We start from the raw sequence: 21,421 nt of genomic DNA, 5'->3' as shown, positions 1-21,421 counted from the left end.
GGTCATATATCGTTGGAGTCCATTCCATACCATCTAACAAGTTAAGAGGATCATGAGTTTTTTTTTACAACATGCTCCTAACCAGGATAATATATTTATGCCCTGTGAATATAATTATACTTTCTTCATTGCCTGATAGCTTTTTCAATTCAACTTACCGTAAGTGAAAAATCAGAATAGGAAATATGTCCCTGCAGACTATTGCAGGTGACCTGCGCCATCAATATATCAAATAGCTGCACTAAATGCTTGTAACTAAAGTTCTTAACTAGCCAGAACAAAACAGCAAGAATTAAAGGGGTTATCTGGGACTATTTTTCTTTTACTATGCCTGAACTACCAGGCAAAGTTGCTGCCACCTTCCTTCCTATTGTGCCCGGCACCACTCCAGCTGGCGATTCTGTGGCTTATGCTGGTTGACAGAGCGGCAGCTTCTCTTTCACTCTGCTGACATCATGCTGACTGACATCCAGCTGCAGGGAGACAGCTGTCAATCAGCATGGCGCTATCAGTCACTCCCCATCGACAGAGCAGAGTGGGAGAGGAAGAGCTGCTCTGTTGACGTGAAGCAGCAGAATCACTGGCAGGAGCGATCAGTGGCCTCTCTGTGATGGAGTCAGGTAGAACAGACAGATCGGTAACAACTATAACAACTACCTGCCTGTAAGTTTTTAGGCCCGTAGGGGAAAAATATCCCGGATAGACCCTTTAACACTGGGAGCTGTGTATAGTAAGACAGCGAAGGAGTACAACTGGGAAACAGAAACCTGTGAAACCCATAAAGGCAACAGGTTTCTGCTAATAACCAAGAAAAATTATCTTTCACAATTGGTGCAGAATCCAACCAGAGGAGCAGCACTTTTAGACCTAATACTATCTAATAGACCTGACAGAATAACAAATCTGCAGGTGGTTGGGCATTTAGGAAATAGCGACCACAATATTGTACAGTTTCACCTGTCTTTCACTAGGGGGACTTGTCAGGGAGTCACAAAAACATTGAACTTTAGGAAGGCAAAGTTTGACCAGCTTAGAGATGCCCTTAATCTGGTAGACTGGGACAATATCCTCAGAAATGAGAATACAGATAATAAATGGGAAATGTTTAAGAACATCCTAAATAGGCAGTGTAAGCGGTTTATACCTTGTGGGAATAAAAGGACTAGAAATAGGAAAAACCCAATGTGGCTAAACAAAGAAGTAAGACAGGCAATTAACAGTAAAAAGAAAGCATTTGCACTACTAAAGCAGGATGGCACCATTGAAGCTCTAAAAAACTATAGGGAGAAAAATACTTTATCTAAAAAACTAATTAAAGCTGCCAAAAAGGAAACAGAGAAGCACATTGCTAAGGAGAGTAAAACTAATCCCAAACTGTTCTTCAACTATATCAATAGTAAAAGAATAAAAACTGAAAATGTAGGCCCCTTAAAAAATAGTGAAGAAAGAATGGTTGTAGATGACGAGGAAAAAGCTAACATATTAAACACCTTCTTCTCCACGGTATTCACGGTGGAAAATGAAATGCTAGGTGAAATCCCAAGAAACAATGAAAACCCTATATTAAGGGTCACCAATCTAACCCAAGAAGAGGTGCGAAACCGGCTAAATAAGATTAAAATAGATAAATCTCCGGGTCCGGATGGCATACACCCACGAGTACTAAGAGAACTAAGTAATGTAATAGATAAACCATTATTTCTTATTTTTAGTGACTCTATAGCGACAGGGTCTGTTCCGCAGGACTGGCGCATAGCAAATGTGGTGCCAATATTCAAAAAGGGCTCTAAAAGTGAACCTGGAAATTATAGGCCAGTAAGTCTAACCTCTATTGTTGGTAAAATATTTGAAGGGTTTCTGAGGGATGTTATTCTGGATTATCTCAATGAGAATAACTGTGTAACTCCATATCAGCATGGGTTTATGAGAAATCGCTCCTGTCAAACCAATCTAATCAGTTTTTATGAAGAGGTAAGCTATAGACTGGACCACGGTGAGTCATTGGACGTGGTATATCTTGATTTTTCCAAAGCGTTTGATACCGTGCCGCACAAGAGGTTGGTACACAAAATGAGAATGCTTGGTCTGGGGGAAACTGTGTGTAAATGGGTTAGTAACTGGCTTAGTGATAGAAAGCAGAGGGTGGTTATAAATGGTATAGTCTCTAACTGGGTCGCTGTGACCAGTGGGGTACCGCAGGGGTCAGTATTGGGACCTGTTCTCTTCAACATATTCATTAATGATCTGGTAGAAGGTTTACACAGTAAAATATCGATATTTGCAGATGATACAAAACTATGTAAAGCAGTTAATACAAGAGAAGATAGTATTCTGCTACAGATGGATCTGGATAAGTTGGAAACTTGGGCTGAAAGGTGGCAGATGAGGTTTAACAATGATAAATGTAAGGTTATACACATGGGAAGAGGGAATCAATATCACCATTACACACTGAACGGGAAACCACTGGGTAAATCTGACAGGGAGAAGGACTTGGGGATCCTAGTTAATGATAAACTTACCTGGAGCAGCCAGTGCCAGGCAGCAGCTGCCAAGGCAAACAGGATCATGGGGTGCATTAAAAGAGGTCTGGATACACATGATGAGAGCATTATACTGCCTCTGTACAAATCCCTAGTTAGACCGCACATGGAGTACTGTGTCCAGTTTTGGGCACCGGTGCTCAGGAAGGATATAATGGAACTAGAGAGAGTACAAAGGAGGGCAACAAAATTAATAAAGGGGATGGGAGAACTACAATACCCAGATAGATTAGCGAAATTAGGATTATTTAGTCTAGAAAAAAGACGACTGAGGGGCGATCTAATAACCATGTATAAGTATATAAGGGGACAATACAAATATCTCGCTGAGGATCTGTTTATACCAAGGAAGGTGACGGGCACAAGGGGGCATTCTTTGCGTCTGGAGGAGAGAAGGTTTTTCCACCAACATAGAAGAGGATTCTTTACTGTTAGGGCAGTGAGAATCTGGAATTGCTTGCCTGAGGAGGTGGTGATGGCGAACTCAGTCGAGGGGTTCAAGAGAGGCCTGGATGTCTTCCTGGAGCAGAACAATATTGTATCATACAATTATTAGGTTCTGTAGAAGGACGTAGATCTGGGGATTTATTATGATGGAATATAGGCTGAACTGGATGGACAAATGTCTTTTTTCGGCCTTACTAACTATGTTACTATGTTACAATTACTTTCTATTTCATCTGCATATTTCTTCTTTGTTTTCCAGGAATAGGGAGTAGAAAGAGTTGTGCTACTGTGGGCAAACTTGGGACGCAATTTAAGACAGTGGTGCGAATTCAGACCAAATTTATCAAAAGCCACTTTACTATGAGTGAAGTATAAAGTAGACGAGCAACTTTAGGAATCCGGAGTATGTAAGGGTCTGCCCCATTATTGGTCCCAGCTGTCATAAATATGAAATCATGACCATGAACCATATTCATGTGTAATTTTTTGCCATTTGTATGCAATTTTCAAAAATAAATAAATCATTTAAAAAAATAATACCAGTAAACTAGTTTTAGTTAAAAAAAAAAAAAATGTCACCACCATACTTGTGACACTTAAAATACGAAGAATTTTGCCTTTCAAAAGATGTGCTGCAGGTATTTATGCTTCGTAGGGTCTAGCCATGTGCCGGATTTAACAAAGTAACATTTATCATGAGCCATGCAACATTTTATCATTTTCCCCATGCACTTCTATAATGACCATTAAGTCCCTAGGACATTTCATTATTAATGTCGGATTCTCTTCCCTGCCATATTTGAAAGGAAGATAAGTGATTATACAGTGACACCTAGTGGTAATGTGAGGAAACGATTGCAAGAACCCATCTGTTTACAGAAGACCAAGATCATCAGGTACACACAAAATGGAGCAAATGGCCCGAACCCTGATGGACCAGATGATTGCTGGAGATGCACAAAACCAGAGAGAAGTTTAATACCCTTATTTTAGAGCTGACCCTGAATTTAAACATTTTAGAATGAAGTGAAATAACAGATATTGGGACAAATACTCTCACATGCGCTAGGTGCCTAATAGCTAAGAATTGGTAGCTACAAGCACAACCATCAATAATGGAATTATACCGTCATATTAATGGTGTTAGGAGCATGGAGTGCCTTACAGCATTAGGAAATAACTAGCTTGTGCAATCTGATGGAGTATGCCCAGTACCGGGTACAATATGGATTATACTATGCATCTCAGATCTTTTTCCAATTCTTCTCATTTTCAAGCCATTGGGGCAACACTTTAGAGCCTATCAAGAATCATTATCATACAGGAAAACTCCCCCTCCCATAGAACTTTTAGATATTTTAAGATGATCAATATAATACAGGTGCTTCTCACAAAATTAGAATATCATCAAAAAGTTAATTCATTTCAGTTCTTCAATACAAAAAGTGAAATTCATATTATATAGAATCATTAGAGACAGAGTGATCTATTTCAAGTGTGTATTTCTGTTAATGTTGATGATTATGGCTTACAGCCAATGAAAACCCAAAAGTCATTGTCTCAGTAAATTAGAATACTTTTTAACACTGGCTGGAAGAATGATTTTAAAATCCAAAATGTTGGTCTACTGAAATGTATGTTGAGTAAATGCACTCAATACTTGGACGGGGCTCCTTTTGCATCAATTATTGCATCAATGCGGCGTGGCATGGAGGCGATCAGCCTGTGGCACTGCTGAGGTGTTATGGCAGCCCAGGTTGCTTTGATCGCAGCCTTCAGCTCGTCTGCATTGTTGTGTCTGGTGTCTCATCTTCCTCTTGACAATACCCCATAGATTCTCTATGGGGTTAAGGTCAGGCGAGTTTGCTGGTGAATCAAGCACAGTGATGGTGTTGTTTTTAAACCAGGTATTGGTACTTTTGGCCGTGTGGACAGGTGCCAAGTCCTGCTGGAGAATTACATTTCCATCTCCAAAAAGCTTGGTGGCAGAGGGAAGCATGAAGTGCTCTAAAATTTCCTGGTAGACGGCTGCGCTGACTCTGTCCTTGATAAAACACAGTGGACCTATACCAGCAGATGACATGACTCCCAAACCATCACTGATTGTGGAAACTTCACACTAGACCTCAAGCAGCTTGGATTGTGGCCTCTCCACTCTTCCTCCAGACTCTGGGACCTTGATTTCCAAATTAAAAGTAAAATTTACTTTAACCTGAAAACAACACCTTGGACCACTGAGCAACAGTCCAGTTCTTTTTCTCCTTGGCCCAGGTAAGACGCTTCTGGCCTTGTCTATTGGTCATGAGTCCATGTCCTGGATACGTCTGTGTGTGGTGGCTCTAGAAGCTATGACTCCAGCAGCAGTCCACTCCTTGTGAATCTCCCCAAAATTTTTGAATGGTCTTTTCTTAACAATCCTTTCTAGGTTGCAGTTATCCCGGTTGTTTGTGCGCCTTTTTCTACCACAATTTTTCCTTCTACTCCACTTTCCATTAATATGATTGGATGCAGTACTCTGTGAACAGCCAGCTTCTTTAGCAATGACCTTTTGTGACTTACCCTCCTTGTGGAGTGTGTCAATGACTGCCTTATAGACATCTGTCAGCAGTCTTCCCCATGATTGTGGAGCCTACTGAAACAGACTAAGGGACCTGTTTAAACACTTAGGAAGCCTTTGCAGATGTTTTTTGCTAATTATTCTAATTTACTGAGATATGACTTTTGGGTTTTCATTGGCTGTAAGCCATGATCATCAACAAATAACAGAAATAAAACACTTGAAATAGATCACTCTGTTTGCAATGACTCTATATAATATATGAGCTTCACTTTTTGCATCAAAGAACTGAAATAAATTAACTTTTTGATGATATTCTAATTTTGTGAGAAGCATCTGTATATTAAGGGGCTATATACTACTGAACACTCTTTTCCATTTCCCCAAATGTGCCTATTGAAAACAAAAAGCATACTCATTTCACAGTCCAGTGCTGCTCCTCCGCTCCAAGTGATGTTCCCCCGGCGATCCTGTGACATTGTCTATCAGGGGACACTGATGGGCTGCAGTTGGAGCTGTTCTATTTGATGAAAACGTGAAGTCTGTAGCCGATTAATGGCTGCTGATAAGCTGCAGAGCTCATGTGATGAAGAGTGTCACAAGATGGCCAGGGGACACAGCACTTGGAATGGAGGAGCGGCACTGGGCCAAGAGGTAAGCTTGCTGTTTTCTTTGTTCTTGTTTTTTAAAGGGAGCCTGTCAGAGGACTGTGCACAGTAACCTTCACACATTGTCAGGTCGGCGCCGTTATACTGATTACAATGATACCTGGTGATGAAATCCGTCTTGTGGTTGTTGTGTATTCTGTATTTTCAGTTAATGATATGTTCGTGCTCCGGGGCGGCCTGTGGGGGTCTTCATGTGGTGCTCTGGTTAGATAGTCATAATGATGGCTTATGACAGGTCACGGATCCCTCAATGACCTGCTCCCTATTTTACATACTGTATATAAAATGGTTTGAAAAAAAAATTCACATTCATCAAGCAGGCGCTGGAGGTGAATAACATGCATATATTCATTTTATCTAGACATTTTAATTTGTTTTAAAAAAAAAAATCTTAATCAAAATGGCGGCAGCAGCGCAGTAGTATCTATCGCATTCCGCAGGATGCTACTGCGCAGGCGACATCTTGATGAAGCCTAATTTTTTTACTGCCACAATGGCGAGAGCGGTGGCGCCTGCGCAGCAGCATCTATTGGAACATGATACATGCTACTGCGAAGGTGCGGCCACCAGCGCCATTTTGATTAAGATATTTTTTTTCCAAACAAAACTATATGTCTAAATAAAACGCAAATATGCATATTATCCATCATATCATGCTACAGCGCAGGTGCCGCCGCCGCCTGCCTGCTGAATGAGAATTTTTTTTTTCAAACCATATTGTATTCACTATGTAAAATAGGGGGCAGGTCAGTGAGGGATCAGTGATCTGTCAGAAGCCCATACTGACGAATATGTAAAGTATTGCTGCCAGGGAAGAAAATTAATGTTCTACTAAGCTCACAAATTCTGGCTGTATGTATATATATGCAGTCCACTTTTTTCTCTATTTTTTGTGCTGCTTTTCTTATTTTATATATATATATATATATATATATAATAATAATAATAATTTTATTTATATAGCGCCAACATATTCCGCAGCGCTTTACAAATTATAGAGGGGACTTGTACAGACAATAGACATTACAGCATAACAGAAATACAGTTCAAAACAGATACCAGGAGGAGTGAGGGCCCTGCTCGCAAGCTTACAAACTATGGGGAAAAGGGGAGACACGAGAGGTGGATGGTAACAAATGCTATAGTTATTCGGACCAGCTATAGTGTAAGGCTCGGGTGTTCATGTAAAGCTGCATGAACCAGTTAACTGCCTAAGTATGTAGCAGTACAGACACAGAGGGCTAATACTGCATAAAGTGTATGAGAACATGATGCGAGGAACCTTTTTTTTTTATTTTTTTTTTTTATTATAAATAGGCCACACAGGGATCGTTAGGTTAATGCATTGAGGCGGTAGGCCAGTCTGAACAAATGAGTTTTTAGGGCACGCTTAAAACTGTGGGGATTGGGGATTAATCGTATTAACCTAGGTAGTGCATTCCAAAGAATCGGCGCAGCACGTGTAAAGTCTTGGAGACGGGAGTGGGAGGTTCTGATTATTGAGGATGCTAACCTGAGGTCATTAGCGGAGCGGAGGGCACGGGTAGGGTGGTAGACTGATACCAGGGAGGAGATGTAGGGTGGTGCTGAGCCATGGAGTGCTTTGTGGATGAGGGTAGTAGTTTTGTACTGGATTCTGGAGTGGATGGGTAGCCAGTGTAATGACTGGCACAGGGTAGAGGCATCGGTGTAACGGTTGGTGAGGAATATGATCCTGGCTGCAGCATTCAGGACAGATTGGAGCGGGGAGAGTTTTGCAAGAGGGAGACCGATTAGTAGAGAGTTACAATAGTCCAGACGAGAATGAATAAGTGAAACAGTCAGAGTTTTTGCAGAGTCGAAATTAAGAAAAGGGCGAATTCTAGAAATGTTTTTGAGATGCAGGTAAGAAGAGCGAGCCAGTGATCGGATGTAGGGGGTGAATGAAAGGTCAGAATCAAGGATGACCCCAAGGCAGCGGGCATGTTGCTTTGGAGTAATGGTGGAACCGCACACGGAGATGGCAATGTCAGGCAAAGGTAGGTTAGTAGAGGGAGAGAACACGAGGAGTTCAGTTTTTGACAGGTTTAGTTTCAGATAGAGGGAGGACATGATGTTAGAGACAGCGGTAAGACAATCACTGGTGTTTTCTAAAAAGGTCGGTGTGATATCGGGAGCAGAAGTGTATAATTGGGTGTCGTCAGCATAGAGATGGTACTGGAAACCAAATCTACTGATTGTTTGTCCAATAGTATATATATATATATATATATATATATATATATATATATATATATATATATATATATATATATATATATATACACACACACATACACACACTAGATGGTGGCCCGATTCTACGTAGTATACAGCACACAGCCACGTAGTATATAGCACAGCCCACGCAGTATTTAACAGTGGCCACGTAATATCTAGCACAGCCCACGGAGTATATCACACAGCCCACATAGTATACAGCAGTGTGGGCACCATATTCCTGTTAAAAAAAAAAGAAGTAAAATAATAAAAAGTTATATACTCACCTCGTGGGGTCCAACGGAACTCCGGCGATAGGCGCGCGGCTGCCGCCATCTTCCGTTCCCAGGATGCATTGCGAAATTACCCAGATGACTTAGCGGTCTCGCGAGACCGCTAAGTCTTCTGGGTAATTTCGCAATGCATCGCCGGGAACGGAAGATGGCAGCCGGCACTGCGGACAACAGAGGGTGAGTATAGGAGGTTTTTTTTTTTAAATTATTTTTAACATTACATTTTTTACTATTAATGCCGCATTTTTTTAACTGTTGGTGAAAACGTATTACGTTCAGAGGAAGCGCCGTACTTGTTTCTTTTTTCCCCCCCTAAACCAGGGTATTTCTAATAACCCCTTCAAGATGCAGCCCTTTTTCGTTTTTGCGTTTTCGTTTTTCGCTCCCCTCCTTCCCAGAGCCATAACTTTTTTATTTTTCTGTCAATATGGCCATGTGAGGGCTTGTTTTTTGCGGGACGAGTTGTACTTAAACGTCACCTTTGGTTATCCATGTCTTGTACTAGAAAATGGGCAAAAAATTCCAAGTGTGGTGAAATTGCAAAAAAAGTGCAGTCCCACACTTGTCTTTGGTTTGGCTTTTTTCCTAGGTTCACTAAATGCTAAAACTGACCTGCCATTACGAGTCTCCAGATCATTACGGGTTCATAGACACCAAACATGTCTAGGTTATTTTTTATCTAAGCGGTGAAAAAAAATTCCATACTTTGCAAAAAAAAAAACATTAAAATTAAAAATTGCGCAATTTTCCCATACCCGTAGCATTTCCATTTTTCGGGACCTCGGGTCGGGTGAGGGCTTATTTTTTTGCGTGCTGGGCTGACATTTTTAATGATACCACTTTTGTGCACATATGATCTTTTGATCGCCCGTTATTGCATTTTAATGCAATGTCGCAGCGACCAAAAAAAACGTAATTCTGGCGTTTTGAATTTTTTTCTTGCTACGCCGTTTAGCGATCAGGTCAATCCTTTTTTGTTATTGATAGATCGGGCGATTCTGAACGCGGTGATACCAAATATCTGTATGTTTGATTTTTTTTTTTTATTGTTTTATTTTGAATGGGGCGAAAGGGGGGTGGTTTAAACTTATATATATATATATATTTTTAAACATTTCTTTTTTACTTTTGCCATGCTTCAATAGCCTCCATGGGAGGCTAGAAGCTAGCATAGCCTGATTGGCTCTGCTACATAGTGGCGAAGCTCAGATCGCCCCTATGTAGCTGAATTCCTGCATTGCTATGAACGCCGACCACAGGGTGGCGCTCATAGCAATCCGGCATCAAAAATCATAGAGGTATCAAGGAGACCTCTGGTTGTCATGCCGACGCATCACTGACCCCCGATCATGTTACGGGGGTCGGCGATGCACGCATTTCCGGCCCGATGGCCAGAAGCGGTAGTTAAATGCCGCTGTCAGAGTTTGACAGCGGCACTTAACTAGTTAATAGCGGCGGGTGGATCGTGATTCCACCTGCAGCTATTGTGCGCACATGTCAGCTGTTCAAAACAGCTGACATGTCTCGGCTTTGATGTGGGCTCAGCGCTGGAGCCCACATCAAAGGGGGAGACAACATGCGCCGTATTAGCATAGCGCATGTCGTGAAGGAGTTTAAAGGGCCCTTTCCAAAGTACAACAATGCGTCAGTTTTTATAATGAAAAAAAATGTTCTGCTCGGTGCACTTTTTCTGTTTTAAAAATGGAAACATTAAAGAACCCAGAAGGATCGCATCATGATCAATGAGGCTGCTTTGCTACCATTTTTATGCAACGGATCAATTTTTCACATTAATTGCATTTGTCTCTTGTTAAAAATGAAAGAAACTGTTCAAAAACATATGTGATTGGAGGCACAACATTGTGCTTTACACATGATAAAATACGGCATGCTATTTACACCGTACACCTCTCTCATATCATGCAAAAGGCACAAAACACCAAGTTATCATTTGGATCCTACGCATGTTTAATACATAAAGTGATTTAATTATAAGCATTTCTGGTATATGACATAACTAAGAGTAAGACAGGTTTGTTTTTTGTTTTTTTATCTTACTGACCTATACCACAGCAGTAACCATTCGGGATTAGATGAGACAACTCAGCATACAGTATAACCCCTTAGTGACGGAGCCAAATTTTTAAAATCGGACCAGTGCCACTTTATGTGGTAATGACTCTGCTACGCTTCAACAAATCCCAGTGATTTTGAGACTGTTTTTTCGTGACACATTATACTTTCTGATAATGGTAAATTTAGGTTGATATGTTTTGTGTTTATAACAAAATGTCAGAAATTAATAAATAATAAATAACATTTCCCACATGTCGCCTTTACATCATCACCATTTGTAAAATGTTCTTTTGTTTTGTTAGCATTTTAGGAGGTTTAAAAATGTAGCAGTCATTTTTCATTTTTTGAAGGAAATTTAGAATTATTTTTTTAGAGACCTATCCAGGTTGCCTTTAGGGTCCCATACATTGGGAAACCCCCAAAAGTTCTACCATTTTAAAAACGGCACCCCCTGACACTGCTGTCATGTAGTTTATTAACCCTTCCTTCAGGTGATTTTCAGGAATTAATACAAAGTGGCATGACGGAAATGAAAATGTGTATTTTTACCACCTAAATGCCGCTAACTTCTGAACAGGTTACACCAGCCGTCAGACTCTAAGGCCGCTATTTGGTCGTGAATTGCCATCGCAAACATCAGGACCACAAAATCATGATCTGAGGGCACCAATTTGGATAAAGAGGAAGCCCCCACACTCTGTTAACCATTTATAATGATGTAGTCACTATTGACAGCAGCTTCTAAGGGGTTAAACAGATATGGAAGGTGCCAACACTGATCGTGGCTGATACAGCAAGTTGTCAGCTATAGTGTACAGCCGACAGATGCTGGATTGTCACCTGTATGGGGATACTATTCTCTTATATCTCAGGTCAGTAAAAAGACGTATTGGCGGTCGTTAAGGGGTTAATACGTTACCAATATAAAAGTGATTTGTTTGCAGCTTTAATGTATAAAAATGATTACCACAATGATATGAAAGTGAAATGGATATGAATGCATACAATCTATCACACTCAGCCATTTATTTGCCACAAATTTTCAATGAACAATTTGTCAACAAAGTGAGAAATTTTAAAGGTAAATTAAAATTCACTCAATATTTCGTTCGTGGAAAAGTGAGAAATTCTTACCAAGTATCTCCGCTGCCTCTAGGTGGCGCTCTGGGCACATGGATCCGGTAAATGAAAATACAGCTGGTGATGTCAGCACTACTGAAAGTCCATGAGGCTGCAGAAGACAAATCATTCATTAAACATAAATGAAGATTTTTGGAACTCACCTTGAAATCTGTTTCTCTTTAGTCTTCATTGGGGGACACAGAAAACCATGGTATAGTCTGCTGCCACCTGGAGGCTGACACTATTATTACATTCTAAATGAAAAGTGGCTGCTCCCCAGCAACTATACCTCTTCTGCTGGCCTCAGGCTCCCTCAGTTTAGTGAGAAAGCAGTGGGAGAGACAAAAACATTAAAGGAAAAAAACTGAATTACACCCTGAGAGAAAAATACCAAATAGATGCAACCAAGAGTGGGCGCTGTGTCCCCCAATAGAGAGTAATGAGAAGCAGATTTTACGGTGAGTACCAGAAATCGTTATTTCTCGGTCGCTTCACTGAGAGACACACAGAACCATGGGACGTCATAAACCTGTCACCTGGGGTGGGAAAAATAAATAGTATACTGATACTATCAAATTCTGAGAATGTGCAGGCAATTACCACCTTCAATATCTGTCAGTGGGGTCTCTAAGAGCGGCACTCACCACTGTACTTAATAAACAGAACAGCACATGTAATAATAGATAAGGCAGAAAGACAAGAGAATGGTAAGAAAGGGGGAGACTGTAGGACATAGAAGTGTATAGGATACACGGCCGGCCGACCCTCACATCCATGTTACATGGTCTGAACACAATTCATGGAATGGCCGCGGATCTCCTGACTCCACCTTAGCAGCCTCATATATGTCCATAGGAGACCCAGGACACGTTTGTGTGGTCCAAGTACGGACTGTGAAATATGATGTATGAAAATGGCCTTAGTCAGAAAGTTGTAACTAATATAATGGTGTTACCTTTAATTGTAATCCTGTCTGTGGTGGTAATGAGACGGCTGAAAAACAGGATTTTTGGTTGCTTACCGTAAAATCTATTTCTTGGAGCCTCCATTGGGGGACACAGGAACCATGGGTGTATGCTGCTGCCACTAGGAGGCTGACACTATGCAAATAAAAAAGTTAGCTCCTCCTCTGCAGTGTACACCCCACCGACTGGCATTATACTCTTCAGTTAGTGGGAAAGCCGTAGGAGATAAATAACAAGGTTGAAAAAACCATAACCACAAACTTGAGAACTGTAAACGTGATAACAGTCAAACGTAAGAACAGTCATAGAACATAGAACAGAAACAGAGAAACATTGGAACGTGTGGATGGAAGACCAGGTTGCCGCTTTGCAAAGCTGTAGGGCGGAAGCCCTGTGGTGCACCGCCCAGGAGGCGCCGACTGCCCGGGTAGAGTGAGCCTTGATCTCAGGAGGGGGCACTCTGTTCTTGACCCGGTAAGCCTCCAGAATTGCCGTTCTGATCCAGCAAGCAATAGTCGCCTTATAAGCCGGTTGGCCTCTGCGCATGCCATCAGGAATGATGAAAAGAGAATCCGTCTTCCGGAAAGCGGACGTTCTATCCAGTTAGATCTTCACTGCCCTGACGAAGTCCAGCTTGTTCAACGATCGCTCCAGAAGATGAGTCGGAGCTGGATAAGAAGGAAAGAAGGCAGAGGCCTGAGGACCACCTTGTCCTGGTGATTGACCAAGAATAGAGGTCGGCAAGACAGAGCCGCCAACTCGGAGACGCGGCGGATAGATAGCCTTTCTTGTGGCCATCACTTCTATCCGCCGCGTCTCCGAGTTGGCGGCTCTGTCTTGCCGACCTGGCCCTTCAGGGAACTAAGAGCCAGGCCCGAATCCAGTCCTGCCTGAAGGAAGGCCAAAATGGAAGGCAGGGAAAAGGACATAGGTGAAACGCGGTTAGACTCGCACCAATGGAAGTAAGCCTTCCAGGTACGATAGTAGATTCTGGAAGACGAAGGCTTCCGAGCCTGAATCATGGTGTGAATCACCCGGTCCGAAAGGCCGGACGCTCTTAGAACTGCGGTCTCAACAGCCACACCGTTAACCCCTTTACCCCCAAGGGTGGTTTGCACGTTAATGACCAGGCCAATTTTTACAATTCTGACCACTGTCCCTTTATGAGGTTATAACTCCGAAACGCTTCAACGGATCCTGGTGATTCTGACATTGTTTTCTCATGACATATTGTACTTCATGATAGTGGTAAAATTTCTTTGATAGTACCTGCGTTTATTTGTGAAAAAAACGGAAATTTGGCGAAAATTTTGAAAATTTCGCAATTTTCAAACTTTGAATTTTTATGCAATTAAATCACAGAGATATGTCACACAAAACACTTAATAAGTAACATTTCCCACATGTCTCCTTTACATCAGCATAATTTTGGAACCAATTTTTTTTTTTGTTAGGGAGTTATAAGGGTTAAAAGTTGACCAGCAATTTCTCATTTTTACAACACCATTTTTTTTTAGGGACCACGTCTCATTTGAAGTCATTTTGAGGGGTCTATATGATAGAAAATGCCCAAGTGTGACACCATTCTAAAAACTGCACCCCTCAAGGTGCTCAAAACCACATTCAAGAAGTTTATTAACCCTTCAGGTGTTTAATAGGAATTTTTGGAATGTTTAAATAAAAATGAACATTTAACTTTTTTACTCAAAAAATTTACTTCAGCTCCAATTTGTTTTATTTTACCAAGGGTAACAGGAGAAATTGGACCCAAAAAGTTGTTGTCCAATTTGTCCTGAGTACGCTGATACCCCATATGTGGCAGTAAACCACTGTTTGGGCGCATGGGAGAGCTCGGAAGGGAAGGAGCGCTATTTGACTTTTCAATGCAAAATTGACAGGAATTGAGATGGGACGCCATGTTGCGTTTGGAGAGCCACTGATGTGCCTAAACATTGAAACCCCCCACAAGTGACACCATTTTGGAAAGTAGACCCCCTAAGGAACTTATCTGGATGTGTGGTGAGCACTTTGACCCACCAAGTGCTTCACAGAAGTTTATAATGCAGAACCGTAAAAATAAAAAATCATATTTTTTCACAAAAATTATATTTTTGCCCCCAATTTTTTATTTTTCCAAGGGTAAAAGAAGAAATTGGACCTCAAAAGTTGTTGTCCAATTTGTCCTGAGTACGCTGATACCCCATATGTGGCAGTAAACCACTGTTTGGGCGCATGGGAGAGCTCGGAAGGGAAGGAGCGCAGTTTGACTTTTCAATGCAAAATTGACAGAAATTGAGATGGGACGCCATGTTGCGTTTGGAGAGCCACTGATGTGCCTAAACATTGAAACCCCCCACAAGTGACACCATTTTGGAAAGTAGACCCCCTAAGGAACTTATCTAGAGGTGTGGTGAGCACTTTGACCCACCAAGTGCTTCACAGAAGTTTATAATGCAGAACCGTAAAAATAAAAAATCATATTTTTTCACAAAAATTATATTTTTGCCCCCAATTTTTTATTTTTCCAAGGGTAAGAGAAGAAATTGGACCTCAAAAGTTGTTGTCCAATTTGTCCCGAGTACGCGGATACCCCATATGTGGCAGTAAACCACTGTTTGGGCGCATGGGAGAGCTCGGAAGGGAAGGAGCGCCGTTTGACTTTTCAATGCAAAATTGACAGGAATTGAGATGGGACGCCATGTTGCGTTTGGAGAGCCACTGATGTGCCTAAACATTGAAACCCCCCACAAGTGACACCATTTTGGAAAGTAGACCCCCTAAGGAACTTATCTAGAGGTGTGGTGAGCACTTTGACCCACCAAGGGCTTCACAGAAGTTTATAATGCAGAGCCATAAAAATAAAACAAAATTTTTTTCCCACAAAAATTATTTTTTAGCCCCCAGTTTTGTATTTTCCCTAGGGTAACAGGAGAAATTGGACCACAAAAGTTGTTGTCCAATTTGTCCTGAGTACGCTGATACCCCATATGTGGGGGGGAACCACCGTTTGGGCGCATGGGAGGGTTCGGAAGGGAAGGAGCGCCATTTGGAATGCAGACTTAGATGGAATGGTCTGCAGGCGTCACATTGCGTTTGCAGAGCCCCTAATGTACCTAAACAGTAGAAACCCCCCACAAGTGACACCATTTTGGAAAGTAGACCCCCTAAGGAACTCATCTTGATGTGTTGTGAGAGCTTTGAACCCCCAAGTATTTCACTACAGTTTATAACGCAGAGCCATGCAAATAAAAAATATTTTTTTTTCCACAAAAATTATATTTTAGCCCCCAGTTTTGTATTTTTCCAAGGTTAGCAGGAGAAATTGGACCCTAAATGTTGTTGTCCAATTTGTCCTGAGTACGCTGATACCCGATATGTGGGGGGGAACCACCGTTTGGGCGCATGGGAGGGCTCGGAAGGGAAGGAGCATCATTTGGAATGCAGACTTAGATGGATTGGTCTGCAGGCGTCACATTGCGTTTGCAGAGCCCCTAATGTACCTAAACAGTAGAAACCCCCCACAAGTGACCCCATATTGGAAACTAGACCCCTCAATGAACTTATCTAGATGTGTTGTGAGAACTTTGAACCCCCAAGTGTTTCACTACAGTTTATAACGCAGAGCCGTGAAAATAAAAAATCTTTTTGTTTTCCCACAAAAATTATTTTTTAGCCCCCAGTTTTGTATTTTCCCAAGGGTAACAGGAGAAATTGGTCCACAAAAGTTGTTGTCCAATTTGTCCTGAGTACGCTGATACCCCATATGTTGGGGTAAACCCCTGTTTGGGCACACAGGAGAGCTCGGAAGGGAAGGAGCACTGTTTTACTTTTTCAACGCAGAATTGGCTGGAATTGAGATCGGACGCCATGTCGTGTTTGGAGAGCCCCTGATGTGCCGAAACAGTGGAAACCCCCCAATTATAACTGAAACCCTAATCTAAACACACCCCTAACCCTAATTCCAACGGTAACCCTAACCACACCTCTAACCCTGACACACCCCTAACCCTAATCCCAACCCTATTCCCAACTGTAAATGTAATCTAAACCCTAACCCTAACTTTAGCCCCAACCCTAACTGTAGCCCCAACCCTAACCCTAACCCTAGCCCTAACCCTAGCCCTAACCCTAGCCCTAACCCTAGCCCTAACCCTAGCCCTAGCCCTAACCCTAGCCCTAGCCCTAGCCCTAACCCTAGCCCTAACCCTAGCCCTAACCCTAGCCCTAACCCTAACCCTAGCCCTAACCCTAGCCCTAGCCCTAACCCTAGCCCTAACCCTAGCCCTAGCCCTAACCCTAGCCCTAACCCTAGCCCTAATGGGAAAATGGAAATAAATACATTTTTTTTTATTTTTCCCTAACTAAGGGGGTGATGAAGGGGGGTTTGATTTACTTTTATAGCGAGTTTTTTAGCGGATTTTTATGATTGGCAGCCGTCACACACTGAAAGACCCTTTTTATTGCAAAAAATATTTTTTGCAATACCACATTTTGAGAGCTATAATTTTTCCATATTTTGGTCCACAGAGTCATGTGAGGTCTTGTTTTTTGCGGGACGAGTTGACGTTTTTATTGAAAACATTTTTGGGCACGTGACATTTTTTTATCGCTTTTTATTCCGATTTTTGTGAGGAAGAATGACCAAAAGCCAGCTATTCATGAATTTCTATTGGGGGAGGCGTTTATACCGTTCCGCGTTTGGTAAAATTGATAAATCAGTTTTATTCTTCGGGTCAGTACGATTACAGCGATACCTCATTTATATCATTATTTTATGGTTTGGTGCTTTTATACGATAAAAACTATTTTACAGAAAAAATAATTATTTTTGCATCGCTTTATTCTCAGGACTATAACTTTTTTATTTTTTTGCTGATGATGCTGTATGGCGGCTCTTTTTTTGTGGGACAATATGACGCTTTCAGCGGTACCATGGTTATTTATATCTGTCCTTTTGATCGCGTGTTATTCCACTTTTTGTTCGGCGGTATGATAATAAAGCGTTGTTTTTTGCCTCTTTTTTTTTTTTTTCTTACGGTGTTTACTGAAGGGGTTAACTAGTGGGCCAGTTTTATAGGTCGGGCCGTTACGGACGCGGCGATACTAAATATGTGTACTTTTATTGGTTTTTTTTTTTATTTAGATGAAGAAATGTATTTATGGGAATAATATTTTTTTTTTTTTTTTCATTATTTTGGAATATTTTTTTTTATTTTTTTTACACATTTGGAAATCACTGATCTGATAGGAGTGCAGGCTGCTTCACAGTGCCTGCTCTGAGCAGGCTCTGTGAAGCCACCTCCCTCCCTGCAGGACCCGGATCCGCGGCCATCTTGGATCCGGGGCTCGAGCAGGGAGGGAGGTGAGGAGACCCTCGCAGCAACGCGATCACATCGCGTTGCTGCGGGGGGCTCAGGGAAGCCTGCAGGGAGCCCCCTCCCTGCGCGGTGCTTCCCTGCACCGCCGGCACATCGCGATCATCTTTGATCGCGGTGTGCCAGGGGTTAATGTGCCGGGGGCGGTCCGTGACCGCTCCTGGCACATAGTGCCGGATGTCAGCTGCGATAAGCAGCTGACACCCGGCCGCGATCGGCCGCGCTCCCCCCGTGAGCGCGGCCGATCGGCTATGACGTACTATCCCGTCCAGGGTCAGATAAGCCCAGGGCACCTCGACGGGATAGTACGTCTAAGGTCACAGAGGGGTTAAACTGAGCGACCAAGAATTCGGGTGGCAGATCGGACCCTGAGACAGCAGATCGGGCCTGTCTGGAGGGCGCCAGGGAGCGTCCGCGAGAAGATTGACGAGCTCTGCGAACCAAGCTCTCCTGGGCCAATCAGGGGCGATCAGAGTGACCGGCACCCCTTCCGCTTTGATCTTCTTCAACAGTTTGGGAAGTAATGGAAGGGGTGGGAACAGGTAGGGCAGCACGAACTGTGACCAAGGAATGGCCAGAGCGTCGACGCCCACTGCGAAAGGATCACGAGACCTGGAGATGAACTGCAGAACCTTCTTGTTCATTCGAGACGCCGTGAGATCCACGTCCGGAGTCCCCCATTGAAGACAAATCTGATGGAAGACCTCCGGATGCAAGGACCATTCCCCTGCCGCAAGGCCCTCGCGGCTGAGGAAGTCGGCGGCCCAATTGTCCACGCCGGGGATATGCACTGCGGATATCACCGGAACCGTTGCCTCTGCCCAGAGGAGGATCTTGGATACCTCGGCCAAGGCGCTCCGAGTCCCCCCTTGATGGTTGACATATGCCACCGCCGTGGCATTATCCGTCTGGATTCGGATTGGAAGGCCCCTGAGAATCCTTTCCCAGTGACGAAGGGACAGAAAAATGGCCCGGATCTTGAGGACATTGATCGGCAATGTTGAATCCTGCGCCGACCAACGGCCCTGAACCGTTAGGTGGCGAAACACCGCACCCCAGCCGAGCAGGCTGGCATCCGTCGTCACCACCTGCCAGTGAACTGGAAGGAAGGACCTGCCCTGGGAGACGAGAGGTGACGTGAGCCACCAGTTGAGAGACCGTTTAACCCGGGGAGAGAGTCGGATGGGGCGGTCCAGGGAGAAGACAGACCTGTTCCACTGAGACAGGATGGCTTGCTGAAGAGGTCGCTAGTGAAATTGGGCGAAGGGAATCGCTTCTAATGTTGCTACCATCCTCCCCAAAACCTTCATGGCCGATCGGAAGGAGGGAAACTGAGGGCCCTGGAGCACGAGTATGTCCCGACGAAGGATGGATCTCTTGTCTTCTGGAAGAAAGACCCTGGTCTGAGGAGTGTCGAAGAGCATGCCCAGAAAGATGATGCGCTGAGAAGGAATAAGGCAGGACTTCTCCCGGTTGACCAGCCACCCGAAACGGCCTAGGGTGTCGAGAACGATGGACAGGCTTTCGTGGGCGTGAGAAAAGGATGGAGCCTTGATGAGGATGTCGTCGAGGTATGGCAACAGAACCAGGCCTCTGACCCTCAAGATGGCCATCAGCGCCGCCATGATCTTCGTGAAAACTCTTGGGGCGGTTGCAAGACCGAACGGCAGGGCGACGAACTGAAAATGTTCTTGAAGCACTGCAAAGCGCGGGTATCGGTGATGTCCCGGGAATATCGGAACATGGAGGTAGGCATCCTGAATATCTATGGAACAAAGAAATTCCTGAGCCTCCATAGAAGCAATTACTGAAAGAAGGGATTCCATCCTGAATGCTTCAGACGAACCCTCTTGTTCAGCAATTTGAGATCCAGAATGGGACGCACCCTGCCGTCTTTTTTCGGTACTACAAAAATGTTTGAATAGAAACCTGTGAACCGTTCTTTTTCTGGGACTTCCGGCTTTGAGGAGAGAAGTGATGGCTGCGAAGAAACCCGGAACTAGAGCGGGATCTCTTGGAGGTCGGGATTCGAAAAAACGATCCCGGGGTCGTGAATCGAACTCTATCTTGTACAACTTCCCTGACCCATGCGTCCTCTACTGAGGAGATCCAGACGTCCCTGAAGAGGAGACGGCCGCCCAACCTAGGAGGTGGCCTGTCGACTAGCCGAGAGTCAGGCCGAGGTGGTTCTTCCAGTCCTGGACCTGGAGGATCTACCCTGGGAGTAGCGAGGACGCCAGGAAGGAGTGGGCCTAAAGGATACCGCTTTCTTCTCTTGACGTGCCTGTGGCCTCTGTTGCTGCTGGGAGAAGGAGTTCGATGCCGCGAAGCGACGAAAAGGCCGAAAAGACCGAAATTTACGTCTAGGAGGAGGGCGACGAGGTTTGACCTGGGAAAGAAGGGAGCTTGTGCCCCCTGTAGCATCTTTAATGATTTGGTCCAGCTTAGAACCAAAAAGACGAGACCCCTGAAAAGGCAGGCTGGTAAGAGACTTTTTAGAGGACAAATCCGCCTGCCAGGCCTTAAGCCAAACGGTCCGGCGGATGGCAACCGCGTTGCTGGACGCCTGAGCTGCACAGGACGCGGCATCCAGGGAGGCAGAGACCAGATATTCACCCGCGTGAGAAATCTGGTTGGCAAGTTCCGCCAGTTGTCCGGAAGGAACTCCGTCCAGAATGCCCAGACGGAGCTGTTTGGCCCATTTGGAAATGGATTTTTAAGAGGTCCCTGAAGAAAATGCCAGCAAGTTAGGGGACAGTGGGGCAGAGGGGGGTGTCAGTCTGCAGTGCAGAGCTACTCACAACAGATGAAAAATACGGATACCAGGATGCTGCAGGCCTGGAGGAAGATGCTGTGGATCTCCGGCGCAGATGGCGTGCTGTGTCCTCAGAAAAGAGCGCTCTGCTGAGTTCTCCGGTGAAGGTGCGTGGCACGATGCAGAAAACTCGTGCCCTGAGTGTCCAGCAGCGGCATGGAGGAAGGGGCGGAGCCAGATGAGATGGCGCCGGAGGGTGGGGAATGCAGGGCACAGATTGTCGGGCGGGAGAAAGCCCGCCCGATGAAACCGGAAGTGCAACCCGCGCCGTCCGGTACTAACCTTAAAACGTAGAAAGTATTAGAAATCCGTGGAGCTGGAG

General features: G+C 43.9%; 1 protein-coding gene across 2 annotated transcripts in view; it reads right to left on the bottom strand.

Annotated features, from left to right (window-relative positions):
* The window catches only part of ADHFE1 (alcohol dehydrogenase iron containing 1), a 59,294-nt gene that overhangs the window by 6,908 nt on the left and 30,965 nt on the right, over positions 1-21,421 (bottom strand). For both annotated transcript variants that reach the window (XM_069731426.1, XM_069731425.1), the window contains exon 13: positions 11,957-12,053. In XM_069731426.1, coding sequence (XP_069587527.1) covers positions 11,957-12,053 — 97 coding nt within the window. The remainder of the gene's footprint in view (positions 1-11,956; positions 12,054-21,421) is intronic.

This window comes from Ranitomeya imitator, chromosome 6, assembly GCF_032444005.1.
Source record: "Ranitomeya imitator isolate aRanImi1 chromosome 6, aRanImi1.pri, whole genome shotgun sequence".
Lineage (NCBI taxonomy): Eukaryota > Metazoa > Chordata > Amphibia > Anura > Dendrobatidae > Ranitomeya > Ranitomeya imitator.
Note: the sequence above shows the minus strand (reverse complement) of the source record. Positions and strands in the feature narration are given on the sequence as shown.